This window comes from Heptranchias perlo, chromosome 6 (genome assembly GCF_035084215.1).
Source record: "Heptranchias perlo isolate sHepPer1 chromosome 6, sHepPer1.hap1, whole genome shotgun sequence".
NCBI classification, from domain to species: domain Eukaryota; kingdom Metazoa; phylum Chordata; class Chondrichthyes; order Hexanchiformes; family Hexanchidae; genus Heptranchias; species Heptranchias perlo.
Window position 1 is genome coordinate 27,642,831 of NC_090330.1, and position 27,397 is coordinate 27,670,227.

Sequence of the window (27,397 nt, forward strand, 5' to 3'; positions counted from 1 at the left end):
AAGCACACACTAGGGAGAAAGCTAGGAATGTCTTTTTCACACTAATGTCAAAGCTGCTGTACTCATTTATTCTGAATTACTTCTCAACTAGTTTCACATGTTCAAAATTAACTGACCAGGGATCTTTGAGCGTGGCATTAGGGCTGGTTTAGGAAACCATTAGTAATCAAAGGCTAAACAGCAAAAACCATGTACGTTGCTTTTTTGACAAGGGTTGAAAGTATGCCAAAGTCTCAGATTAAAGAGAACAGCACGTACTTAGCTGTCGAAGGTAATTTTGAGACTGAGCAAGCCGATCGAAGAATGTAGGGTAAACATTCTGTAAGGTGCCAAGCAATTGTATAGAACAATCTATTATCGGGTACTAAAAACAGGAAAATCTTGAAATCTTAGTGTAGAGGGTACCTTTTTAGCATGGGATTACCAAAGATCACCATAGTAACAAATCCATATTTAAAAAGAGCTAGAACAAAGGGCACTTGCTGAAGCCTGTAATTTCTAAAGTCTTGGGCAGTCAGCTCACTCTATGGTTTGGTGGGTACGTGCACTGCCCAATATCTTACTGAGCTATGCAGAGTACAAAGTTTCTAGTTTCCATCCCAGGTTTGTGCTGATTTATCTGATCTCAGCCAGTGTGGCAGTAAGGGTGATACACTTGACCAGTATCCTGGACTAGGGAAGGGAAAAATTTATCAAGTTCCCACTCCTAATTGATATCCAGTGATTTTTGCCAGAAAGTGTGTAAATGAGGACAGATTAGGGCTTTCCTGTGGTGACCCATCTTCACCCCAGTAGCTTAATAGACTGACAACACTCGCTGCTTAGACTTGGTCACGTAAATTGGCCAACTGAGCTAAGTATGGCTGGCACCCATGGAATAGTATGAGTTCTGCCTCCTGAAGTGGGGAAGAAAATTTAGTGGGAGGAGAATTAAAGGTTGGGACAGTTACACTGATTCAGATTATAATGAAATTCAATGTCTTAAGAACTGTAAATACTGTCTACTTCCTGAAGAACCTCCTACAGGAATAATGGTTGTTGGGAAAAAAAGTATGTATTTGCCTTTGGATTCATTTAGTGGTTGAACAATGACAAATGGCCATTTTCCTATGTAAATGTTAATACACTATTTACATATAAACAAGGATTACATAGAATTACATAGAATTTACAGCACAGAAACTAGTTCAACTGGTCTATGCCTGTGTTTATGCTCCACATGAGCCTCCTACCACCCTACTTCATCTAACCTTATCTGCATACCCATCTATTCCTTTTTCCCTCATGTACTTAGCTAACTTCCCCTTAAATGAATCTACGCTATTCGCCTCAACTACTCTATGTGATAGCAAGTTCCACATTCTGGGTAGAGTTTCTCCTGAATGTCTTATTGGATTTATTAGTGACTATCTTATACTTATGACCCCTAGTTTTGGAGTCCCACGGTAACAGAGGTTTGGCATCAGTTGAGCAGAGACTGATTGTGATAGTGATCTGCTGACAGTCCTAAAGTAAATATTGAAATGGATAGGAAATGCTCTGTGTAAGTGATGCATAAATGACTAAACATTATTTAATATTGTGATTTGTTGACTGTCCAGGTCTGAATGCTGCTTTGACATTTAAAATAATCTCAGGAGATCCCAATAGACAGTTTACAGTTGACAGAAATGCTGTGCTTAGGGTCCAACAGCCATTGGATCTAGAACGCCAGTCTATTTATACTTTAATTGTTCAAGCTACTGACCAGGCTCAATGTGGTTCAACGCGTTTCACAAGTAGTGCATGGATTACCGTGAAGCTCAATGATGTGAATGATAATGCCCCTGAGTTCAGAACTGCGAGTACTGTCTACCTGCCCGAAGATACTTCTATTGGCACAGTGATAATGACAGTTAAAGCTGTGGATCTAGACAGTGGGCTCGATGGCCACGTTGAATACTCTCTGCAGCAATTTACAGGGAACAAGTTTAGCATCAACGCAACAAGTGGGGAACTTAGTGTGATTGGAGATCTTGACAGAGAACTGGTAGAATGGGTTACGATAAATGTGACAGCTTCAGACAAAGGACAGCCATCACAGTCCTCTTCGATAAGCATTACAGCAATCATTACTGATGTCAATGACAACAGTCCCCACTTCACTCAACCCATTTATACTGTCACAGTGGATGAAAATATACCTCGTGGCTCAGATTTACTTGCAGTTTCAGCTACTGACCCTGATGAAGACAAAAATGGACAGGTTCGATATACCATTAGCAGCAAGGATGTTTACATTGATTCAGTTATTGGATTAATATCAGTGTCTGGGAATCTAGATCGTGAACGAATCCCAGTGTGTTCTTTTGTGGTTTTTGCATTGGATGGCGGAAGCAGTCCCAGGTCAGGAACAGCCACTGTCAATGTTGTACTCAGAGATGTCAATGATTTTGCACCAATCATCGAGCCTGTGAAAATGACTCTACATTTCTTGGAGAATATAAAGGCAGTTCCACAAATTGTATATCAGGTATGCAGGATCTCAGTTTTTTAAAATCTTCTCTGAATGCTTTATCAGTTATTTTAATTCTCCATACACTTGAATTGTTTTGTGTTTGATCATACCAGAGAAGAATGTATGAAATGAGAAAAGGTTATTTGTCTCATCAAACCATGTATAATCTACTCTATCATGGATTCTCAGGGAAGGTTCTATATAAATACTCTCATCACCACAGATCACATAACCCTGTATCTTCCTCTGCTTAATCTGCTCTTCCCTTAAAAGATGCAATTGTGCCTGCCGTAACTATTCCCTGTGATAAAGTATTCCATGCTCGAACAACTCTCTGTGTAAAGAATTTTCTCCTAAATGTTCTCTTCACTCTCTCAGTGACAATCTTAAACTAATGATTCTTTGTCACTAACTCCCCAACCAGAGAAAATCTTATCCTATTCAATCCAGCAAAACCAGTCTGGCTCAGTGGTAGCACTATTGCCTCTGAATTAGAAGCTTGTGGGTTTTAAGCCCCAACTCCGGGACTCGAGCACATCATTTAGGCTGCCATTTCAGTGCAGTACTGAGCGAGTGCTGTATTGTTGAAAATACCATTTTTACAGAAGAGATGCTTAACCAAGGCTCTGCCTGCTCAGGTGGGTAGAAAAGATCCCCTGACACTATTTTAAGAAGAGCAGGGAGTTCTTCTGGTGTTATGGTCAACATTTATTCCTCAACCAACATAATTTCTCACATTACTGTGTCGGTCCTTGCCGTGCACAAATTGGTTACCTTGTTTACCTATAATGCCAACACGAGTAATTCATTGGCTGTAAGGTGATTTGCAATGTCCTAAGAATGTGAAAGGTGCTAAGTAAATGCAGGCTCTATCTTCTATAATTTTAAAAACCTCTATTAGTTCGCCTCTTAGCCTTCTCTGCTCCAGTAAAAATAGTTCCAGTACCTCAAGTTTCTCCTCATAACTATAGTTTCCTATAAAGAAAGAAAAGAAAGAATTGCATTTATATAGTGCCTTTCATGACGTCCCAAAGCGCTTTACAGCCAATTACAAACTTTTAAAGTGTAGCCACTGTTGTAATGTAGGAAACGCGGCAGCCAATTTATGCACAGCAAGCTCCCACAAACAGCAATGAGATATATAACCAGATAATCTGTTTTAGATGTTGTTTGAGGGATATATGTTGGCTAGGACACTGGATGAACTCCCCTGCTCTTCTTTGAAAAGTGCCATAGGATCTTTTACGTCCACCTGAGTGGGCAGATGGGACCTCGATTTAACGTCTCATCCAAAAGATGGCTCCTCTAACAGTGCAATGCTCCCTCAGTACTGCTCTGAAGTGCCAGCCTAGAATATGTGCTCAAGCCTCAAGTGGGACTAGAAACCATAACCTTCTAACAGAGGCGAGAGTGCTACCACTGAGCCAAGCTTGGTGAATCTATGCTGTACGTTCTTTATGGCTTTAATGTCCTTTCTATAATAAGGCATCCAAAAATGCACACAGGCGCTAACTGTGGTCTAACCATTGCCTTGTATAAGTCTTTTCCAGTACACCTTGCTGTTTGACAAACTCCACCTAGTTATGTGTTATCAGCAAATTTCAATATCATGCTCCCTATGCCCAAGTCCAAATAATCTAATATATCAAGAACAAAAGTGGACCCAGCATTGACTTCTGGAGACATAATTTCCAACCCTGCTCCAATCCAAGCAACATACATTAATCCTAACCATTTGTTTCCCATCCTTCAACCATCTGCTACATTTCCTCTTATACCAATAATCTGAAATTTTCATGGGAGCAAGGGCATGGGACTGACAAGATTAAGTTCCCCCCAACAGAAATGCTGCCAGTTCTGCCTTTCTTCCAATACTGACTATACAAATGTAGAGTTGAAGGCCTAATGCTGGTTTCCGAACAGCAATCAATCACTGGAACCCAATATCAGTTTTCCAATGAAACAGCAAACAATCGTCATTAGCAAATTGGCTGCAAAGAAATTGCTATCTTTTAAAAAAAAATTCTACAGCCAAAACAAATAGTCTCTTCCCCAAAAAGAATAGAACAATGCCACTCCAATTTTCCCGGGTCCCTACCGAGCAGATGCCCAGGAAGCACAATCAATGGTATATGCTAATGATCCTGTCCCTGGGATTTGGGATAGGGTGAATGACAAGTCACACTGGCAGCCATATATCCTCCCCTGTCGCACTTCTGGCAGCGCAGCAGGATTCAAGGAATTTAGCCTCCAATATCTGTTGCATTCCCTTCATCTGTACAATCAATTACATCTTAAAAAAACTCTATTAAATTTGTCAAGAACAATTTGCCTTTAACAAATCCAAGCTAGCTGTCCTTGATTGTCCCAATCATCTCTAAATGCTCATTAATTTAATCTTGAATTATGGATTCCCAGAATTTACCCACAATTAACATTAGATTAACTGGTGTATAGTTACCCAGTTTATCCTTCCACAGGCAACATTTCCCTCTTGCCCAGCTCCAAGAGCAAGAAACAATTACATCCCAAGGAATATATGATTATCCCAGTCTATACCTGCTCCTATAATCTCCACTTCCCTTCCCAACTAGATATTCACAGTGACATCACTGGTTCCCATGGTGAATTCATATTGCATGAATTTGATGAAATAAGCTTAGTATAGAGCAGCCAAATCTCACCGCAATTCAGCTCTGTATCCAGCCAGGGCACTTTCAGTAGGTGGACGGACACAGAAGCAGCACTGCGATGGCTCCAGTAGAACAGCTCAATGCCCCAGAAACCAAACTGCACCATGATATCAAGACTTGAGGGCATATATTCTGAAATTGGCTTATGTACTCACCAGCATGAGTCTGACTCTCCTTGGGCCAGTAGATCCACACTGGTAAGTAGGTTAAATGTGTCAAACAGGATGAAATGGGACACAAACACTGAGAGTGCTTCAAGTTTCTCTGAGACTCACAGTGGACAAGGTACCAAGAAGTACCAACTAGTGCTAACCCTGCTGCACAGTCAGATACATTAAACAAACACAAAAAGGGCCTTTGATATAACAAGGGCTTAAGTAGTTCTGGCAACAATGATACAAAATCAGCAGAAACAAATTGGGAGGAATTCCTCACAATATTTGTGGGTTGCTTTTAAAAACTATGATCAAGCAGCAATAGCAAGCTTCAAGTGCTATACCTGGGAATTGTGAATGGTAGTCCAGCTGAAGGACTCACTCTGACAGACTATCAGTCAATCTTGCTATCATCCATTCCCTGCTAGAGTTCACACAGCCATTGATTTCTGAAATGACATTGGGACAGAAATTGCTCCCGAAATAACGGAGGAGCTCAACGGTGTTCTCCGTTGTTAGTGGCGAAATGGAGGAGCAAGTTCGCACATGTGCAGTGAAACGTGGAAATCCGGAACTTGCTCCTAGTGGTTCGTGGCGATATGGCAGCTTCGAATTAAAGGGCCAACGCACGCTGCAATCAGAGAAATCATTGAAAAAGTGCAAACTTGTTTATCTGCCCAGCTGGAAAGTAACTAATTATGCCACCAAACAGGCATGCTTAAAAATACAGATTTAAACTAAGTTTTAACAGTCTCAAAGACTGCCAAACAATTAAAAATTATCTTTTAAAAATGTGGAGACTCATATTACTCCTTATTTTAATAATTTTGGTTGTTAAAATTTTTTTTTAAATGAAAAATTTAAAAATTTTGTTTTACTTTTCCCTTCTGTCTCTTTTATTTAATTCAATTATATCGTTGGCTTTTTATTTAAAATTTTTAAAATTTTTATTTACAATTACGTAGAGTACTAACGTTCAATGAATGAAGTCTGCTTGCCTGTTTGAGCAATGCAGACTGAATCTGTGGGTGTGACTTCTCTTCCTGTCAGATTTTGTGGGCGTGTCTTCTCCTCTCACACACTTTTCCAGCCGCAGCAACTCACGCTGCTCACAGACTGGTTGACAGCGCATAATTTTTTTAAAGTTCAAATTCAAGCAATTCAACACCACAGAGGCCTCAGTAAGTCGTTTCATTAATTTAATTCGCAGGAGTGGTGGTGACCGTTGCCTCCCCACTCTGAGCAATTTCTGGCCCATTGTAGTATAAACCTTGCTTCGTATTATATCAGTTTCATAACAGTTTATCGGAGAATTCAGCATAAATATTTTTCTTGAAATCTAAAAATCAATTAGCATAAATGATCTGGTCTGATTTCAATGCTATGAAAATAGCGGAACTTTTTCATAATGGTTGAAAAACTCTGTTGAATGAAGTCTGGATTTGATTTTTAAAGAGTAATTGTCTTGCTGGAAAGGATTTGACAAATGTATTTTTGTTAGGGGAACAGGAAGAGCCTAAAGAGTGATGTGTCATTTTTGTCACAATGATGGGTACTCAAATTTTTAAAAGTTTACAAAACACTTAGTCATGAAAACAGTGCCCCTTTAAAGGAGTTTTAGGCCTATCAAAATGCTGCGAAATTCAGGACTGTATATTTTCTCCAGGAAAATTCAGAGCAATTTATCTGGAATCTGATACCCTAACACTAAACATTTTTCTATTGAACTGTAGATGGAAAGAATACAGCAGTTCAAAACGTTCAGTAAAACATTATAAGTAGTGGACTTCCAGAACAAGTATGCTGACCACGTACAGATGCACTTAAAAAACATTATTATTTGAAAATAGTTGCTTAGTATGGCCCTGCTGTGTTTCCCAGGTATTGGGGTGTGACGATGACCTGGGTTCCAACAGTAAACTGACCTATGAGATTAACCGTGGAAATGAAGATGGCAAGTTCTCAATCTCAGCAAATGGAGGACTCAGCCTACTGCAGAGCCTAGACAGAGAAATTCGAGGAGAATACATGCTGCTGGTGACTGCCACAGATGCAGGTAATGCACAGATACTTCATGAAAAAGCAGAAAATAGAAATTTATGATTGCAACTGCAGTCAAAAACTTTAATAAATTGTTTGTACACCATTCCCCTACCCTGTCGGTTTTTACCTTGCCATCTGTCCTCCTTCCCCCATTCTCCCCTACCTCGCAGAGTGGATCAGCAGCTGACTTATGGTCAGGCCTTGCACAAATTCAAGGCAACAAAAGAGGAAATTCAGGCCCTATATGTCTCTTGCTGGGATTGATTTTCACTTCTGGCACTGTTTGGGTATCCAGTGGACCACCTGCTTGACGGATTCAGTGAGAGGCCTGAGCCATTTTATCAGAATTGGAAGATGTTAGCGATTAACAGCTTTTAAGCAAGTACAGAGCCAAGGAAAAGGGGGAGAGGGCAGGAAAGAAAAAAGGGGAGAGGTCTTTGATGGGGTGGAGGGCAGGAGTGATTAATTGACAAAAGGGATGGTGGTGCAAAGCAAAACGGGATGGTGACGGGACAAGTAAAGAAACAAAAGACGGGTCCAGAGGAGGTGTAAGTGGTTACACCAATAGCAGAGAAGGAGGGAGGCATGGAAAATCTGGGAAAGAGAAGGCTCCCGTGAACCAGGAATGTGGCAGAGAAAGGTAGGTAGACCTGAGGGGTGCTGACCACCCCAAGCACCAACTCCTCCATTCCCAGCGCTTTTTAGTTCAGATTTCCAGCATCCGCAGTACTTTGCTTTTGTTTCAACTTCATCGTCTGGGCAGTAACCTGGCGTAACAGATTTTGGCGGCGTGGTGCTTCCACCCATCCCTCCTTCTATGCCCCAGTCCTCACCCATTTTCCTGGGTTAGGGCTTATTAGAGATGCACTGCGGGATTCCCGCTGTCAAGCGCTCAAGAAGCTCGACACCATCAAGGACAAAGCAGCCTGCTTGATTGGCACCCCATCCACCACCCTAAACATTCACTTCCTGCTCCATCGGTGCACCATGGCTGCAGTGTGTATCATCCACAGGATGCACAACAGCAACTCGCCAAGGTTTCTTCGACAGCACCTCCCAAACCTGCGACCTCTGCCACGTACAAGGACAAGGGCATCAGGCACATGGAAATAACACCACCTGCACATTCCCCTTCAAGTCACACACCATCCCGACTTGGAAATATATTGCCATTCCTTCATCGTCTCTGGGTCAAAGTCCTGGAACTCCTTACCTACCAGCACTGTGGGAGAACCTTCACCACATGGACTGCAGCGGTTCAAGAAGGTGGCTCACCACCACCTTCTCAAGGGCAATTAGAGATGGGCAATAAATGCTGGCCTTGCCAGTGACGCCCACATCCCATGAACAAATTAAAAAAAAGTGGGAGACTGCCAGTGCCAGTCAGGAAACTCCAGCAGTGCTGCAGTAGGGGTGCACTTGAAGATCTGGTGAGGGACTTAAAGAGGTAGAAGCGTCCCTAAGGTCGGTACAAGGACAAGACTGAGGCCAAGACTAAGGCCAGCTGGAGGAAGAGGAGGCTGGTACATCCCCTCTCCCTCCATTTGTGTATATGTATCTGCTTCCCAGGGCCTACTCCTATCTCCACATGGCAGCCTCGGCAGCGAGCAGGAAAATTCAATGGGACCCCAAGCCAAGCCTCCCCACCCACTGTGGCAGGCAGGAAAGGAGCAGGACGTGGCAGCACTGGTGGAGGGGCAGGGGACGGTGATAGGCCTCAGCACACAAATTTGCCGACATTCTCTGATTTTGGGTGGAATCGTGGGGCAGAATTCCCCTCACCATGTAGAGAATTGCATGATCGCATACCATTGCATGATGCAACATGTTGCTACACCAACGAACTCTACTGCCCTAGGACATATATTTTATTATTATTTTAACCTCTCTAATTCTTCCCCTTCCCTGATTCTTGCTGAGGTATGGTTCGACATGCATCCCCTGCCCTCAAGTACCTTTCCCAATTAATAATTCTTCATGTGTAAGCTTATACCGTATCAGCAGGTTAGTTGATTATGGGGGGCATCACTGCCAAGTTCCATTCTATCCTCACCTAATGTCTACACACACTTCTCCCCTCCTTAGCCCAAGGATGTTGACACCTTGCTGAATGAGGTTACTAATTTAGTGCTAGTTTGCCTCCAATGTCACTGTAGCACTAGGGACTGGGTTGAGGGTGCACAGACTCACTTGATACAGGGCCCATGTAGCTGCAACGATAAAAGTGTGCTAAGGCACTGCACCATCTGGTCCCCAGCCTGATCCTGTATTCATGACTAGGCATGATATAGGGAAGGCCTGTTCTTACCATTAAGTGCCTTTGTACCTGACCCTGAGAATGCAGAGGCTGATAAGACAGACTGAATTCAGAGTGCCCTATCCTTACCGTATTAAAACTTGATTTAAAAAATGGTCTAGGACAGCAAAGTAATCAATATTGCTGTGGACGGCCGCTGTGCTTACAATGGTAGGATGCAAGTACATATCCACATATTGTCAGATGGGGAAGATTTCCTCTATACGCTAGGTATAATGAAATCAGACACTTTGCTACACTTATCACAATTGAAAGCTTTGTCCATGATGAGTTCTCATTCTCAGCCAGGTCGTTTGAAGTATGTGAAGAGCAATTAGTTGTGCTTCCTTGTAATGAGGGCAATGGCCTGTGATTAAATGTGGCACATGCTTTGCTGCCTGGGTTCAGACTGGCAGAATCCAGGGAGCTGCTTGATTCCATTCCACTCAGACAGGAATAATGTGTGGTGAAGGGGATACTAAAAAAAAAATCTTGGGACGAGTGTGAAATATATTAAAAATAGAAAAATTATATAAATATAGCACAAAAAACCTCTCGACAGGAGGAATGGGAATAACTCGCTGCTCATTTAAGATCAGATCGGCATTATTTTTATTCTTTGTGCAGTCTCCAGTAACTGAAAAAGGGAAAAAAATGTTCAGTGATTTTCTCAAAGGCATTCTGTCCGCAAACATCTGTGAGCAGCCTTCGGAACATGAATTGTTTCAACCCTGAATTCCATTAGCTCCAGTAGCTAAAACAATCAAAACTATAATAATTAATTACCTGGTTAACTGGGATAACTTTGAAACCCCTAATCAGCAAATATGTACATCCTTGCAAAGTAATTAATGGAAGCAATTAAGAAGAAGCCTACAGGGTGTCATCGGGAAAGTTTAATGTGTTAAAAGCTATTCCACTTGCAACCAAACACATTAAAATTTACATAAAATACAATTTCATGGGTGAGGAAAAATTCATCAGGAAAGCAGACACCAATATTGGGGTCTTAAGTGCATTGCATTAAGGATATGCTGCAATAATGGATCTAAGTGTTTGCTCTCATGGTAAATGCTAGTACTTAATGATCCATTTCGGCATTTGGATCATCTTATTTTCAAAGCAGTACTGGTTCTGAAATGCACCCTCAGAACAACTCGTGACAACTCTGTCAGCATTAGTCATTTTTTCATATTACACACAGAGGGCTATAAATTGGGCCGCGTAGCGCCCGTTTTGTAGGCATTATGTAGCCTTCTAAGAACCCAAAATGGAGTCCGGAATGCGCGTGCACGTGTGCCGGACGCCATCTTCGTGAAGGCGTTTGCGAATGCGCAGGTAAAGAATGCCGGCAGCATGTAAAGTAGAGAGAATATGCGTTAGATCAGTGTACAACGCTGATTTAAAGGGACAGGTACGATTTTGGAACTCAACGCTCCAGCCAACGCACTGTCTTAACCTCACACAGCTGAACAGGTCATAAACAGCATGGAGGACCCCCCCCACCAACAGGATTATTGCTTCTGGCTGCTGATGCATTTGTACCTGTTTTGGAGGTCTCCTGTACTTGAATACTGGGACTAGGGAACATAGCCTAAAAATTAGAGCCACAACTTGAAGGAGTGAAGTTAGGAAACGCTTCTAAATGCAAAGGGTGGTAGAAGTTTGGAACACTCTTCCGCAAAGGGCAGTTGCTGCTATCTCAATTGTCAATTTTAAATCTGAGATTGATAGATTTTTGTCAACCACAGGTATTAAGGAATATGGGGCTAAGGTGGATACATGGAGTTAGGTCACAGATCAACCATGATCTCATTGAATGGCAGAACAGGCTCGAGGGGATAAATGGCCTACTCCTGTTCCTAGCTGACTATGTTCCTATAATAAATTTTCAACACTCTACAGGGAGTGGGCTGACTAGCTGACAAGGGCACTGGCAGAGTGGCGGGGTGGAACAGGAATGCTGTCATCCTGAGAGAGGACAGCAGGTTCACGTCCCATGGAGCCACTGCAGCTTGCTGCCTCCGGTTATGCGCCACCTTCTCCTGCAAGAAAGCAGGACGTGTGTTGGTGAGTGTCCTGCAAGATGCTTGGGTGATGTGCCTGTCATGGTTGAATAGCTGCCAGTGTATGTGCCTGTGAGTTGTGAGAGTGTGGCTTGCAACAGTGCTAATGTGTGAGGGTGAGAGGAAGCATCTGATTGGAAGAGTTGAGTACTGATTGAAAGAGCTTGTTGGTAGGTGGGTGATGGGGGTTGTAGTGCATGGAGCAGTGGATGCTGCTAGTGATGCAGTTGGTAGGAGATGCCACTTGATAGTTGACCTCACTCACCTTACCACTCGTGTCAAAGCATTAAACTTCTTCCTGGACTGCATCCATGTTTGTGTTGCTATGCGCCTGGCATTGACTGCGTCCCCTATTGCCTCTCACTGCCTCGGGACCATGGGCTCGATGTTACCAGGGCTGCGGGTTCGCGGCGGGAGGGCTATTAGGTGAAATCAGTCTGCCCCCCCGCGCGATCGCAGCCTAATTGGATCCACTTACCTGGTTTTCCGGGTTCCCCGCTGCTGATCTACGCGTCGGGCGGGCTGCGCATGCGCAGTAAGATCTGTCAGCTGGAGGCGCTCTATTTAAAGGGGCAGTCCTCCACTGACAGATGCTGCAAGAAATAGGAAAAATTACAGCATGGAGCAGCCCACGGGGAAGACTGCTCCCAGTTTAATGATGCCTCACTCCAGGTATCATTAGATGGGGTGAGGAGGAGGGGGAGGACAGAGATCTTCCCCCCGGCGGGCGGGAGGAAGCGGCCTGCCTCTGCCACCAGGAAGGCCTGGCTCGAGGTGGCATAGGAGGTCACCTGCACCACCAACATATCGCCCACCTGCATACAGTGCAGGAGGCGCTGCAATGACCTAAGTAGGTCAACCAAAGTGAGTACACTTACTCATTCCCCTACACTCCATCTGCCACATCACCACCCCCACCCCACATCTCCGTCTGCACTGCCAACACTACTCTGTCACATCACCCCTCACACCCACTCAAACCTCATCCTCATCTTACCTGCACTTACTCACCTCGCCAGTACTCATCCTGCCACTACCACTCAACCCAATCCTCATACAATCTCATGGCTCTATCTCATACTCACCCTCTCATGCATCTCTTTCACAGTCAGCCTCACTCAACCTGCCACTACCTGTGCTGCAGCCACAGGGCATGCATCACATATGTGCAGTAGGAAGCGTAAGGCAAACGTGTTGTGAGCATGAAGGGGATGCACAAGAGTGTTTGAGGGTTTGTCATGGTTTTTACTTATATTTAATTTCTGACCTACTCACATCACATATTATATTGGCACCACTACTGCCACGTCTTTGCGAGTCTTGTCTGGTTTGTGCAATAATGCCCTTTCCTGAGGATCACAATGAAGACCCACACCTGATGCCACCCATTGTGTCACTGCAGAGTGGGTGTAGGTGTATTTGCAGGGCTCTTTTGTGCAGACGACTGAGAGACGTTGGTGATGTCCCCGGTGGCACCCTGGAAGGATGCGGAGGAGAAGTTGTTGAGGGCAGTGGTGACGTTGACAGCGACAGGTAAGAAGATGGTGCTCGGGCCAACCGGGAGCAGCTCGGCATGAAGGAGGCTGCAGATGTCCACGACTACATGTCGAGTGACTCTGAGCCTCCGTGTGCACTGCTGCTCAGAGAGGTCCAGGAAGCTGAGCCTCGGTCTGTGGACCCTGTGGCGAGGGTAGTGCCCTCTGCGAAGCATCTCTCTCTGCAGTTGCCCTCCCTCCTGCTGTGCAGGTGGATGTGTCACAGCACTGTGTTGTGGAGCTCCACGTGTCAGAGGTGGACGGCGTGGCCGGCGAGGCTGGTGATGCTGTTCGCCCTCCGAGGAGGTCATGACTGCAACTACGGCGGCCCCCATCCAGAAGATGTACATCTGAGGGGGTCCGCAAGGTAGGTACATGTCTCTGGACCCCGGGGTAAGTGCGCAAGTTGGTGAATTTTCTTGTCAGGAGGAGGGTGGTGGAGGCCAGACTTTGTCCAAAGTGACAGAGTGGCCTCCTGCAATGAGTGAGGGTCTCCCCACCCCCACACCACCTGTCAAATGGACCTTTGCAGCTGCCACAGGCTGATAGCTGCAACACATCCATTTCAACTGGGAGTTTTCCCCCCAGTATGGGAAACAGTCTCACTTGTTTGTAAAATCCCTCCCCTCCTGAAATATTCCCTTAATCAGATCTGTTAGTGACCTGAAATGCCTACATAAATACTGTCAAGTGGCACCCCGCTGGCTTTAATTGATTGCGGGATTCCCACATGCGGGGGCTGCGCGCGCACGTCGGCGCGTCTGTGGGGAACCTGGAAGTGGGCAGGTTGGAGCCGGGCTCCCGACCCGCTCCGGGATTCCCCGATTTTCGGAGCCCCCCCGCCAGGAACGCACCCGATAGCGGGTGCTAAAATGGAGGCCCATATGTCTGGAGGGCCTCTTGCCCCCCTGCGGATATAGGATGCCCCTCCTTCTGTCCACCTCTTGTACCAAGGCCTCTAGTGTATCAGCAGAGAATCTTGGTGCACATACTCTCGCAGGCCCGGCACAAACTCAGATCGGCAGATTGGTGGGGTCTGGCATGCAGATTGGAGGATGTGGGATTTAGTAGTGTGCAACCTTTATTTAATGTTTTCACATAACTCAACAGTTTGTAAACATAGGAAAGGGACCTGCAACTGTGTTTTACGTGTGTGAAGTCTGATCTCCATTCAGACTCCGTGCAGTCCTGTATCTTATATTTTGCAAATAAGAGGTGCAGGCTGCCTTTAAGTGCTGCTAGCCACTCGCACGATATCGGGGCCCCCCTGCTGGTGATCAGCCATTCAACATCGCAGCTAGGCTTAGCTGCTCGCAGGAATCAGGTAAATGACCAGGCAGCATGAGTGTTTTGTGCTGCCTGCAACGCAACGACTGGGCACGGGTTAATCGCGCACTGCGCCCGGATTGGGGGGTTATCGAACTTAACCCCCAGAGCCTCTTTGAGAAGCCAAGGCAAATGGCTAAGGCCCATAGTGCAGGACACCTGCCAAAAGGAAAGGTGAAGTAATGACTAAGAGGCACTAACTTGTTTTTTCAGACTGAACTGTGTGAGGAAGGAAAAACTGGCAGAGGTAAGCAGTTCCACAGTTCTGAGGTCCTGGGAAACAACAGGAAGAATTTTCTGTTCCCTTTCTGTATACACACTGCGCACGTAAATATGATCTGGAAGCAATTTGAGTGCTTTGAGCATCCACGCACACTGTGCATTAGACTCATTAAAGGCAAACGTAGACTCATTCCAATGTAAACGAAGCAGGTCCCCATAATACGATTTCCGCACCAAACAGTGCCTGATACGCAAAGTATAATACCATATAAAATAGGTGCTGCAAGGGAGGCCCATTTCCTTCAGTTGGGTCCTTGCTGTTAAAGGTACAGTGCTGCTTTTGCTGTGTCTCTTGGCAGCTCATTCTTTCTGTACTATGTTGGTCTTGTTGGAAAAAGGATGTTAGGGAAACTTCTTGAAACTTTTCTGTCAGCTTTTACAAGCTGTACTGCATCTTTTATCTGTGCATCTTGGTAAAGCTAAAACTGCAAGTGTGCTGAAGTGCATGTTTACGAGAATACTTCTGTATTTGTATGTTTTGGAGGAGGAGGATCAGAAGAAGAATGCCAGACAGGTGCATTTACATCTTAAATATTCCATTAGGACCCATTCTTACTTCCCTACTGTTGGCCTCGATCAGCGAACTGGAGTAGAGATCATTGAACTGTGGGAGTCAGACTAAGCCAACAGTGCAGTTAACACGGGGGGGTAAGTTAAGAGAATTTATGGGACTGTTGGGTATAACTAAGAGCTGGTCGCTTGTGCTGATCGACTAATTGTGAAGCACGAGTAACCAGAACCATCAGGTATCAAACTCTGTAGTGGCGAACAAACGCAGAGATTAGAGCATAAGTTAAAGCATAAGTATGTTTTGGAGGAGGAGGATCAGAAGAAGAATGCCAGACAGGTGCATTTACATCTTAAATATTCCATTAGTACCCATTCTTACTTCCCTACTAATGTATACAGGCTCTCATAACTGGATCTGTCTGCAGACAGCTGCATATGCAGACTAAGATCCCCAAAGGACATTATAACAGAAACATGCACACTCCTATGGTCAGGCTTACAAACTAATTTGAAGACAGGAAGGATTTACAGACTTATTAACAGTCTAACAGGCCGCAACATGAACTCTCTTTCCACGGCCATAACCATCTTAATCCTTCATGGCTCCCATAACCCATACACTGAGGAGATGCAGGTATCCCACAATCTATACACCCACTAGATGTAAGTCTCCCACTGGATTTCAAGGTCAGAATTCAGGGCAACAGCTCCGGTCACCGCTTACCGGGACTGTTTAGAGCGGGATTCAAACGTTGCATCTCCTGGTTCAGAGGCGGGAATGCTACCACTATGCCAAAGGCTCGCTCCATTATTTTTAGAGGTTAAAGTAGTTGATTTAAGAGATCTAAAGTTAGCAACAGGGATCTTGGTACATAATCAAATGCTCTTCCTTTGGGTTGGAGTAAAAATTTTAAGAGGGAATTTGGTGGAAAGGAGAATCAGAAAGAGGTCAAATTTGGGTTTCAATGAGAAAAGATGAAGGCAGGATGATGAGATGGAAACAAATAGAAGCTAGGTTTGAAGAAATCCCACAAATGTTGTGGAAGTGAAGGATCAAACAAGAAGAGGAAGCAACAAATGTGGGAATCATGATTTTGGGTGTCTCAGACTGTATTGACTTGATATTTACATAGTATTTGCATATTGCATGTGAATTAAAAGGTGAGAATAAAATGGAAATAAGTAAATATAACATGAGAAAGGACTGGCAGATCCCTTATAGCATGCCTTGTGACTATTGGTGGTGGCCCTGGGTCTAGTTGCACACAAAAACACCCAGTCAGCCATGAAATAACAATTGATTTTTAAAATATGGGTTATTCTGATTGTATAAAAATTGCAATTTTTTACTTGTCATAAAGAGATTTTAGGATCATTTGTGATTAACAATTTTCACATTAGACTAGTTAAAAAAGAAAAATTGCATTATGGAGGGGTAAGAAAACTGCTAAAATTAGTTGAATTGACTGTAATGTTGAATGACCACAAATGTGTTGCATTAAGAACTGCAGCAGTATAATAAATATATTTAATAAATAAATATACAGGATTCCCCAGAGTCAAATGAAAGACCTAAAGGGATAAATTTATTTGGAGCTTTTCTTACTCCACCACTATAAATGGTGTTTTCATTAAACTTCTGCCCAAGTTGGCTCTGAAACAGACCTTATTCCTTCATTTAGCAGAACTGCACTTGAACCATTTTTCCTCACATGAAGAATTTTATTTTCCCACCCAAAAGCCATTCACTTTAATGGGAGTTGCTGATGCAGTGGATTAAGAGTTAAATTACACAATTGAATTCTTGAAGGAGACAGATTACTGGGCAATTCAGGTCATGATGACCTCTATTAGTGTGAAATAACACCTCACACATGATTAGTTGGTTTAAAGTGCTGACGGTGTTCATAAAACCAATGGAGCCAATGAATCCGTTCAGCACAAAAAGGGCAAAGTTTCTGCTTTAAGCTACCTAACACACGCAAAGGCTGAAAAGGGGGCCTAAGAATATAGTAAGGAAACAACAAAAGAGAGGCTGAAGACTGGAAATAAAATATTTATTGACATCATGGGCTTAATTTTAAAAGGGTGGCGGGATGGCAGCGGGGGGGGGGGTGGGGGGTGGTGGTGGGGGGGTCAATGGGCGTGCGCAGCAAACCCGACTAATAAAAATTTACCTTTCCCCATGCGATCGCGACTTAATTGGTGGCCATTAATCTTGTTTCCGGGTTTGCCATCCGAAAGCTGCACAGTGGACGGACTGCGCACCCGCATGACAGGCTGTCAACTGGACTGTCTAGATTTAAAGGGCCACTGCTCCAATGGATTTTGCTGGAGCAAAGAGCCAGAAGACCCAATGGAGCAGCACAGGGGCAAGGCTGCTCCAAGATTTAACAATGCCTCACTTCAACTGCTACTGGCCGGGGTGAGGACAAGGAGGGAACTATTTTACCTGGCCGACAGGAGGAAGCGTCCTGCCTCTGCCACCAAGAAAGCCTGGCTCGAGGTGGCAGAGGCGGTCACCAGCAGCAGCAACATATCCCTCACCTGGGTCCAGTGCAGGAAGCGTTTCAATGACCCTAACTAGGTCAGCAAAAGTGAGTACACTTACTGATTCTCCTGCATTCCATGGTGCACATCACCCCCCACCCCGCCAACTCATTCTGCACTGCCAAGACTACTCCATCACATCACTCCTCACACCCACTTGAGGCTCATCCTCAACTTCCCTGCACTTCCTGAGCACTTCCTCATCTCCCCATTTGTGACCCCACTCACCCCAATCCTGATCCAATGTAATGTCTCTGTCTCATACTCATCCTCTGATGCACCTCTTCCATGGTCAGCCTCACCCAAAGCAATGCATTCATCGGTTGGCCACTTCGCTGTCACTCACTCACACGTCTGAACTTTCTCCCCTTCTAGGAGAAGAGAGCGCAAAATGCACGTGAAAGGGCGAGGACTGGAGGGGGGGCGACAACAAATAGTGGTCCTCACAGACACGGAGGAGGAGGCCCTGCAGATCGGCCACAACTTTTGAAAGAGGTGGCAATAGAGATAGTGGATGCATTGGTTGTCATCTCCCAAAATTCTATAGATTCTGGAATGGTTCCTGCAGATTGGGGGGTAGCAAATATAACCCCACTATTTATGAAAGGAGGAAGAGAGAAAACGGGGAACTACAGACCTGTTAACCTGACATCAGTAGTAGGGAAAATGCTAGAATCTATTATAAAGGATGTGATAACAGGACACTTAGAAAATAATAATAGGATTTGGCAGTCAACATGGATTTATGAAAGGGAAATCATGTTTGATAAACCTATTGGAGTTCTTTGGGGATGTAATTAGTAGAATAGATAAGGGGGAACCAGTGGATGTGGTGTATTTGGATTTTCAGAAGGCTTTCAGTAAGGTCCCAATCAGGAGGTTGGTGAACAAAGTTAAAGAACATGGAATTGGGGGTAATATACTGGCATGGATTGAGAATTGGTTGACAGACAGAAAACAGAGAGTAGGAATAAACAGGTCTTTTTCAGGTTGGCAGACTGTGACTAGTGGAGTTCCGCAGGGATTGGTGCTTGGGCCCCAGTTATTCACAATCTATATCAATGATTTGGATGAGGAAACCAAATGTAATATTTCCAAGTTTGCTGATGACACAAAACTAGGTGGGATTGTGAGTTGTGAGGAGGATGCAAAGAGGCTTCAAGGGGATATAGACAGGCTAAGTGAATGGGCAAGAACATGGCCGATGGAATATAATGTGGAAAAATGTGAAGTTATCCACTTTGGTAGGAAAAACAGAAATGCAGAGTATTTTTAAATGGTAAGAGATTGGGAAATGTTGATGTTCAAAGGGACCTGGGTGTCCTTGTACCTGGGTCACTGAAAGCTAACATGCAGGTGCAGCAAGCAATTAGAAAGGCAAATGGTATGTTGGCCTTTATTAAAAGAGGATTTGAGTACAGGAGTGAAGATGTCTTACTGCAATTATATAGGGCCTTGGTGAGACTGCACCTGGAGTATTGTGTACAATTTTGGTCTCCTTACCTAAGAAAGGATATACTTGCCATAGGGGGAGTGCAATGAAGGTTCACCAGTCTGATTCTTGGGATGGCGGGATTGTCATATGAGGAGAGATTGAGTAGACTAGGCTTGTATTCTCTAGAGTTTATAAGAATGAGAGGGGATCTCATTGAAACATACAAAATTCTTACAGGGCTCAACAGGGTAGATGCAGAGAGGATGTTTCCCCTGGCTGGGGAATCTAGAACCAGGGGTCACAGTCTCAGAATAAAGGGTAGGCCACTTAGGACTGAGATGAGGAGAAATTTCTTCACTCAGAGGGTGGTGAATCTTTGGAATTCTCAACCCCAGAGGACAGTGGAGGCTCAGTCATTGAGTACATTCAAAACAGAGATCGATAGATTTCTAGATATTAAAGGCATCGAAGGATATGGGGATAGTGCAGGAAAATGGGGTTGAGGTAGAAGATCAGCCATGGTCTTGTTGAATGGCGGAGCAGGCTCGAGGGGCCGGATGGCCTACTCCTGCTCCTATTTCTTATGTTCTCATGTGAGCCATCGCGCCCCCCCCCCCCGCCCCCTCCCATCCTTATGCTTTCAGTTTGAGGGGGTCCAAAAAGTTGGCAAATATGTGTAAACAGAAGAATTCTGAGTGGAAACCAAGAATTCTCAGTCCAAACACAAAGATCTCCCAGCCAAAAGTTTGCCTGAGAGAACTGAGTGCCCTGCTGCAATAACTCACCTTTTATCCTCATCTGTCAAACTATGGCGTGTTTCACACAGCAGGGGAAACACGCTGAGGCAGCATTGAAATCGCTTGCCAGCATAATTAATTACATTCATGCACATTTCAAGTGCTTCAAGCACTTGAATTGTTGCTTTAAATATCGTCCCACCGGCTTTAATTGCCGGAGGGACTTCCGGGTTCGGGAACGGCGTGTGCACCCAGATGACTCTGGGTCATGTGCGTCCTTCAGCATGTTGGAGCCGGGATTTCTGCCCGCTCCGAAAAACCACGATTTTCTTTGCCCTCCTGCTCCCAACGCACCCGGACTTCAGTTTTAAAATTGAGCCCCATGAGTCAGGCCTGTGACATAACTAGTCGATGAAAAATGTTATACTGGGTTGAGCAAAACCTTGAGGGAAACAAAAAGATTCCTGAATATATGTGAAGAAACAAGATGAATGATGGGGAATATATTATACTCTGCTAGAGGGAGAACAGCTGAGACAAAAAAAACAAAGATATTATTTAAAATTATGTGATTTATTGGACTGTCTTCCACAGAATTTTGACATGCTGAAAGGGTAAGGAAGCTTAAAGGAATAAAAAATTAAATGTCATAAATTCTCATAATCACAGGTTCAAACTGTAAACAATTGGGCCAGATGTTGCTGGAGTTTTTAAAAACTCCAACAATAATTCACTACCTGAAGGGATGAGACGCCACTGTTCAAATTATTCACTTTCTGGGCCATAGAGGTTGATTGGCAGTCATTAACAATTAGCACGTCATTAGAAGGGTACTTATGCTATTAAATACTAGACTTAACTTCATGTGGCAAGTTTAATGGGCAAATAAAGTGCAAATCCTGCAAGTTCTTAGTGAAAGAGAAACAGGCAGGGCTCCTGCTCCTGATCACTGTGTGGTGACCCCTCCTGGAAAAGTGTGAGCGTTAAGTTTGGAGCTATTTGTTTTTTCATCAAGATTTCGATTTTAAGCGATGGTTGAAAGAGTTTGAAACTAGTAACTACTCTTTATTGTTTTGACTTTTCTGTACACTTTTAGGTTTCACTTTGAGATTTTGAGTTTTGATTTATTTGTTCTCAAGAGGTGGATGAGACTGGCAAGGTCACGTTTACTGCCCTGAGAAGGTGGTGGTGGGCCTTCTCCTTGAACCACTTCAGTCCTTGTGGTGATGGTGCTCCCAAAATGGTGTTAGGTGGAGAGTTTCAGAATTTTGACCTAGATATCATATTCTTGTAATTTTACAAAGTTACTATTAACTACATAAATAAATGCGCTTTCATTTGTTTCATCTTTGAAACAACAACATATATTTATAAATTTCCTTTAATGTAAAGAAAAATCCCAAGGCACTTCACAAATAAATGTAAAGAAATCAGCATGGGAGACATTAGAAAGGGTGAGCAAATGTTTGGGCAGAAAGATCGGTTTGGAAGAGGTTTTTAAAGGTAGAGAGTGGGGTTTAAGGAGGGAGGACCAAGGTAGCTAAAAGCCCAGCCACCAATGATGGGACGAAGAGGTGAGATGCACAAGAGGCCAGAGTAAGAGTTTGGAGGGAGGATTTAGAAGATGATTGCAGACAGAGGGTGGGGTAAGGCCATGGATTTATAGACGAGGATAAGGTTTTTGATTTTAATGCACTGGGGGACAGGGAGCCAGTGTAAGAACATAAGAACATATGAATTAAGCTTGCTCCACCATTCAATCAGATCATGGCTGATCTTCTACCTCAAACTCCACTTTCCCCCTCTATGTTCATATGCCTTCAGTATCTTAGTGTCCAAAAATCTATCGATCTCAATCTTGAATACGCTCAACAAATGAGCATCCACAGCCCTTTGGAGTAGAGAATTCCAAAGATTCACAACCCTCTGAGTTAAGAAATCTTTCATCATCTCAGTCCTAAATGGCCGACTCCTTATCTTGAGACTATGACCTCTAGTTCTAAACTCTCCAGCCAGGGGAAACGGCCTCTCAGCATCTACCCTGTCAGGCTCTCTAAGAATTTTACACATTTCAATGAAATCACCTCTCATTCTTCTAAACTCCAGAGAATATAGGTCCATTCTACTCAATCTCTCCTTATAGGACAACCTCTCATTCCAGGAATTAATCTAATGAACTTTCGTTGCACTCCCTCTAAGACAAGTATATCTTACCTTAGATAAGGAGACCAAAATGGTACACAGTACTCCAGGTGTGGTCTCACCAGAGCCCTATGTAATTGCAGCAAGACCTCTTTACTGTTATACTCCAAACCCCCTGCTATAAAGGCTAACATACCATTTGCCTTCCTAATTGCTTGCTGTATCTGCATGTTAACTTTCTGTGACTCATGTCACAGCTACAACACTGGCATCCACCCGACAATGTGGAAAATTGCCCAGGTATGTCCTGTCCACAAAAAGCAGGACAAATCCAATCCGGCCAATTACCGCCCCATCAGTCTACTCTCAATCATCAGCAAAGTGATGGAAGGTGTCGTCGACAGTGCTATCAAGCGGCACTTACTCACCAATAACCTGCTCACCGATGCTCAGTTTGGGTTACGCCAGGACCACTCGGCTCCAGACTTCATTACAGCCTTGGTCCAAACATGGACAAAAGAGCTGAATTCCAGAGGTGAGGTGAGAGTGACTGCCCTTGACATCAATGCAGCATTTGACCGAGTGTGGCACCAAGGAGCCCTAGTAAAATTGAAGTCAATGGGAATCAGGGGGAAAACTCTCCAGTGGCTGGAGTCATACCTAGCACAAAGGAAGATGGTAGTGGTTGTTGGAGGCCAATCATCTCAGCCCCAGTGCATTGCTGCAGGAGTTCCTCAGGGCAGTGTCCTAGGCCCAACCATCTTCAGCTGCTTCATCAATGACCTTCCCTCCATCATAAGGTCAGAAATGGGGATGTTCGCTGATGATTTCACAGTGTTCAGTTCCATTCGCAACCCCTCAGATAATGAAGCAGTCCGAGCCTGCATGCAGCAAGACCTGGACAACATCCAGGCTTGGGCTGATAAGTGGCAAGTAACATTCGCACCAGATAAGTGCCAGGCAATGACCATCTCCAACAAGAGAGAGTCTAACCACCTCCCCTTGACATTCAACGGCATTACCATCGCCGAATCCCCCACCATCAACATCCTGGGGGTCACCATTGACCAGAAACGTAACTGGACCAGCCATATAAATACTGTGGCTACAAGAGCAGGTCAGAGGCTGGGTATTCTGCGGCGAGTGACTCACCTCCTGACTCCCCAAAGCCTTTCCACCATCTACAAGGCACAAGTCAGGAGTGTGATGGAATACTCTCCACTCGCCTGGATGAGTGCAGCTCCAACAACACTCAAGAAGCTCGACACCATCCAAGATAAAGCAGCCCGCTTGATTGGCACCCCATCCACCACCCTAAACATTCACTCCCTTCACCACCGGCGCACTGTGGCTGCAGTGTGCACCATCCACAGGATGCACTGCAGCAACTCGCCAAGGCTTCTTCGACAGCACCTCCCAAACCCGCGACCTCTACCACCTAGAAGGACAAGAGCAGCAGGCGCATGGGAACAACACCACCTGCACGTTCCCCTCCAAGTCACACACCATCCCGACTTGGAAATATATCGCCGTTCCTTCATTGTCGCTGGGTCAAAATCCTGGAACTCCCTTCCTAACAGCACTGTGGGAGAACCGTCACCACACGGACTGCAGCGGTTCAAGAAGGCGGCTCACCACCACCTTCTCGAGGGCAATTAGGGATGGGCAATAAATGCCGGCCTTGCCAGCGACGCCCACATCCCGTGAACGAATATATAAAAAAAAAATGTACAAGGACACCCAAATCCCTCTGGATACCAACATTTCTTGTCTCTTTCCTTTTAAAAAATATTCTGCTTTTCTATTCTTCCTACCAAAGTGGATAATTTCACATTTCCCCACATTATACTCCATCTGCCACCTTCTCTCCCATTCGCTTAACCTGTCTATATCCCTTTACAGTCTCTTTGCATCCTCCTCACAGCTTACTTTCCCACCTAGCTATATATCATCAGCAAACTTGGACACATTACACTCAGTCCCCTCATCTAAGTCATTGATATATATTGTAAACAACTAAGGCCCACGCATTGACTCTTGTGGCACCCCACTAGTTTCAAACTGCCAACCCGAAAATGATCCGTTTATTCCTACTCTCTGTTTTCTGTCCATTAACCAATCTTCAATCCACCTTAATATATTACTCCCAATCCCATGAGCCCTAATCTTGTGTAACAACCTCTTGTATTGCACCTTATTGAATGCCTTTTGAAAATCCAAATATACTACATCCACCGGTTCTCTCTTATCTACCTTGCTAGTTACACTCTCAAAAAACTCTAATAGATTTGTCATGCACAATTTCCCTTTCATAAAACCGTGTTGACTCTGCCTAACCATATTATGATTTTCTAAGTGCCCTGTTACTACATCCTTAATAATAGATTCTAGCATTTTCCCTACTACTGATGTCAGGCCAACTGGCCTATAGTTCCCTGTTTTCTCCCTTCCCCCCTTTCTTGAATAGCGGGGTTACATTTGCTACCTCCCGATCTGTGGGGACCATTCTAGAATCTAGGGAATTCTGGTTGATCAAAACCAATGCATCCACTATCTCTGCAGCCACCTCTTTTAAAACCTAGGATGTAGGCCATCAGGTCCAGGGGATTTGTTGGCTTTTAGTCTCATTAATTTCTCCAGTACTTTTTCTTTACTAATCTTAAGTGCTTTAAGTTCCTCACTCTCATTAGACTATTGGTTCCCCACTATTTCCGGTATGTTTTATGTGTCTTCTACTGTGAAGACAGATACAAAATATTTGTTTAACGTCTCTGCCATTTCCTTATTCCCCATTATAATTTCTCCTGTCTCTACCTCTAAGGGACCCACGGTTACTTTTGCTAATCTCTTCCTTTTTACATTCTTGTAAGCTCTTACAATCTGTTTTTATATTTCTTGCTAGTTTACTCTCATATTCAATTTTCTCCTTCTTTATTAATTTCTTATTCATCCTTTGCTAGTTTCCACAACCCTCCCAATCCTCAGGCTTACTACCTTTTCTGGCAACATTCTAAACTTCTTTTAATCTAATACTATCCTTAACTTCTCTAGTTAGCCACGGTTGGATCACCTATCATGTGGAGTTTTTATTCCTCAAGGGAATGTATATTCATTGAGAATTATGAATGATTTCTTTAAATGTTCGTCATTGCTTATCTACAGTCATATCTTTTAATCTAATTTCCCAATCTATCTTAGCCAACTCACCCCTCATACCTACGTAATTGGCTTTGTTTAAATTTACGACCCTAGTTTCTGACTTAACTACATCATTCTCAAACTCAATATGAAATTCTATCATATTATGATCACTCTGCCCCAGAGGATCCTTAACTATAAGATTACTAATTAACCCTGTCTCATTACACAATACTAGATCTAAAATAGCCTGTTCCCTATTTGGTTCCTCGACATATTGTTCTAGAAAACTGTCTCGAATGCATTCCATGATCTTGTCCTCCACAATACTTTTGCCAGTTTGGTTTGCCCAGTCTATATGAAGATTAAAGTCCCCCACGATTATTGCTTAACCCTTGTTACATGCTCCTCTAATTTCCTGATTTATACTCTATCTAACACTATAACTACTGTTAGGGGGCCTATAAACTACTCCCACCAGTGTTTTCTGCCCCTTATTATTTCTTCGCTCCATCCATACTGTTTTTACTTCCTGATTTTCTGAGCTAAGATCCTTTCTCATTACTGCCTTTATCTCATCCTTTATTATCAGGCCTACCTTCCTCCCACCCCCCGCACCTCTCCTTTTCCATTTTGCTTATCTTTTCTAAAAGTCAAGTATCCTGGAATATTTAGTTCCCAATCTTGGTCACCTTGCAACCAAGTCTCAGTAATGGCTACTAGATTGAACCCATTTATCTCTATTTGTGCCATTAATTCATCTAACTTGTTATGAATGAATCATACATTCAGATATAGCACCTTTAATTTTAACTTTTTACTGTTTTTCCCTGATATGATCTTAGTCGCTAATGATCAGTGTAGATCGGTAAGGATGGAGTGATGGGTGAACGGGACTTTGTAAATGATAGGATAGATCCAGCAGAGTTTTGGACACATTGAAGTTCCACCATCATCAAGCCAAGGGACCAATATTGGTTCAATGACAAGTGCAGAAGAGCGGCCAGAAGCAACGCACCAACCTAGTTATCCAACTACCTACTTACTAAACACCGAAAGCAGCAACCTACAGGCAGAGCTAAGTCAGATGTAAGGTTTCTAGAAACCATACCAATCTAGAAGCTGGGCTCTTCTACCTTTTCTCTAGAGTTACCCTCTAACCTTACCACATCCAGTCAAGAATGGTGGTGGATAACCAAGTAATTAACAGGAAAAGAAGGCTCCTTGAACATTCCCATCCTCAACTCTAGTGCGGCCCAGCACCTGAGTGCAAGAGACAAAGCTAAAGTGTTTGCAAGCTTCTTTAGCCAAAAGTGCATAGTGGATGATCCTACTCGACCTCCTCCAAAGGCCCCTACCATCATAGATGCTAATGTCCAGCCAATTCAGTGCATTCCACATGACATTAGGAAAAGGCTGGGTGCATTATACACAGCAAAGACTATGGGTCTTGACAAGCTCCCAGCTGTAGCAGTGAAGTCCTGCGCACTGGAGCCAGCTTCTCCACTAGTCAAGCTGTTCCAGTATAGTTATGACACTGCCATCTACCCAACAATTTGGAAGATTGCCCAGCTATGTCCTATCCACAGAAAGAAAAGAATAAATCTAACCTGGCATATTAACAACCTATCATCCTCCTTCCAATCATCAGTAAAGTGATGGAAGGAGTGCTTAATAGTGCCATCAAATGAGACCTACTCACCAATAATCTGCTCACTGACATTATGTTCGGGGTCTACCAAAACCTCTCTAGTCCTGACCTCATCGATCCAGGACAGTGCAGTTTGCATAATTGGTGCCCCTACCGATGGATTCAATATCCACCCCTCCATTGCAGTGGCTGCAGTAGGTACTATTTAGAAGATGCACAGCACCAAGGTTACTTCAACCTCACCTCCCTCCTCTGTGACCTCTACCGCCAAGAACGATAAAAGGTGCAATGTTGTGGGAGCACAATAATGTCCAATTTCCCCTCTAAGTCACACCCCATCC

General features: G+C 44.0%; 1 protein-coding gene across 1 annotated transcript in view; it reads left to right on the forward strand.

Annotated features, from left to right (window-relative positions):
* Positions 1-27,397, forward strand: part of LOC137323171 (protocadherin Fat 4-like) — a 142,788-nt gene that overhangs the window by 37,194 nt on the left and 78,197 nt on the right. The window contains exons 5-6 of the mRNA XM_067986680.1: positions 1,602-2,512; positions 7,227-7,401. Coding sequence (XP_067842781.1) covers positions 1,602-2,512; positions 7,227-7,401 — 1,086 coding nt within the window. The remainder of the gene's footprint in view (positions 1-1,601; positions 2,513-7,226; positions 7,402-27,397) is intronic.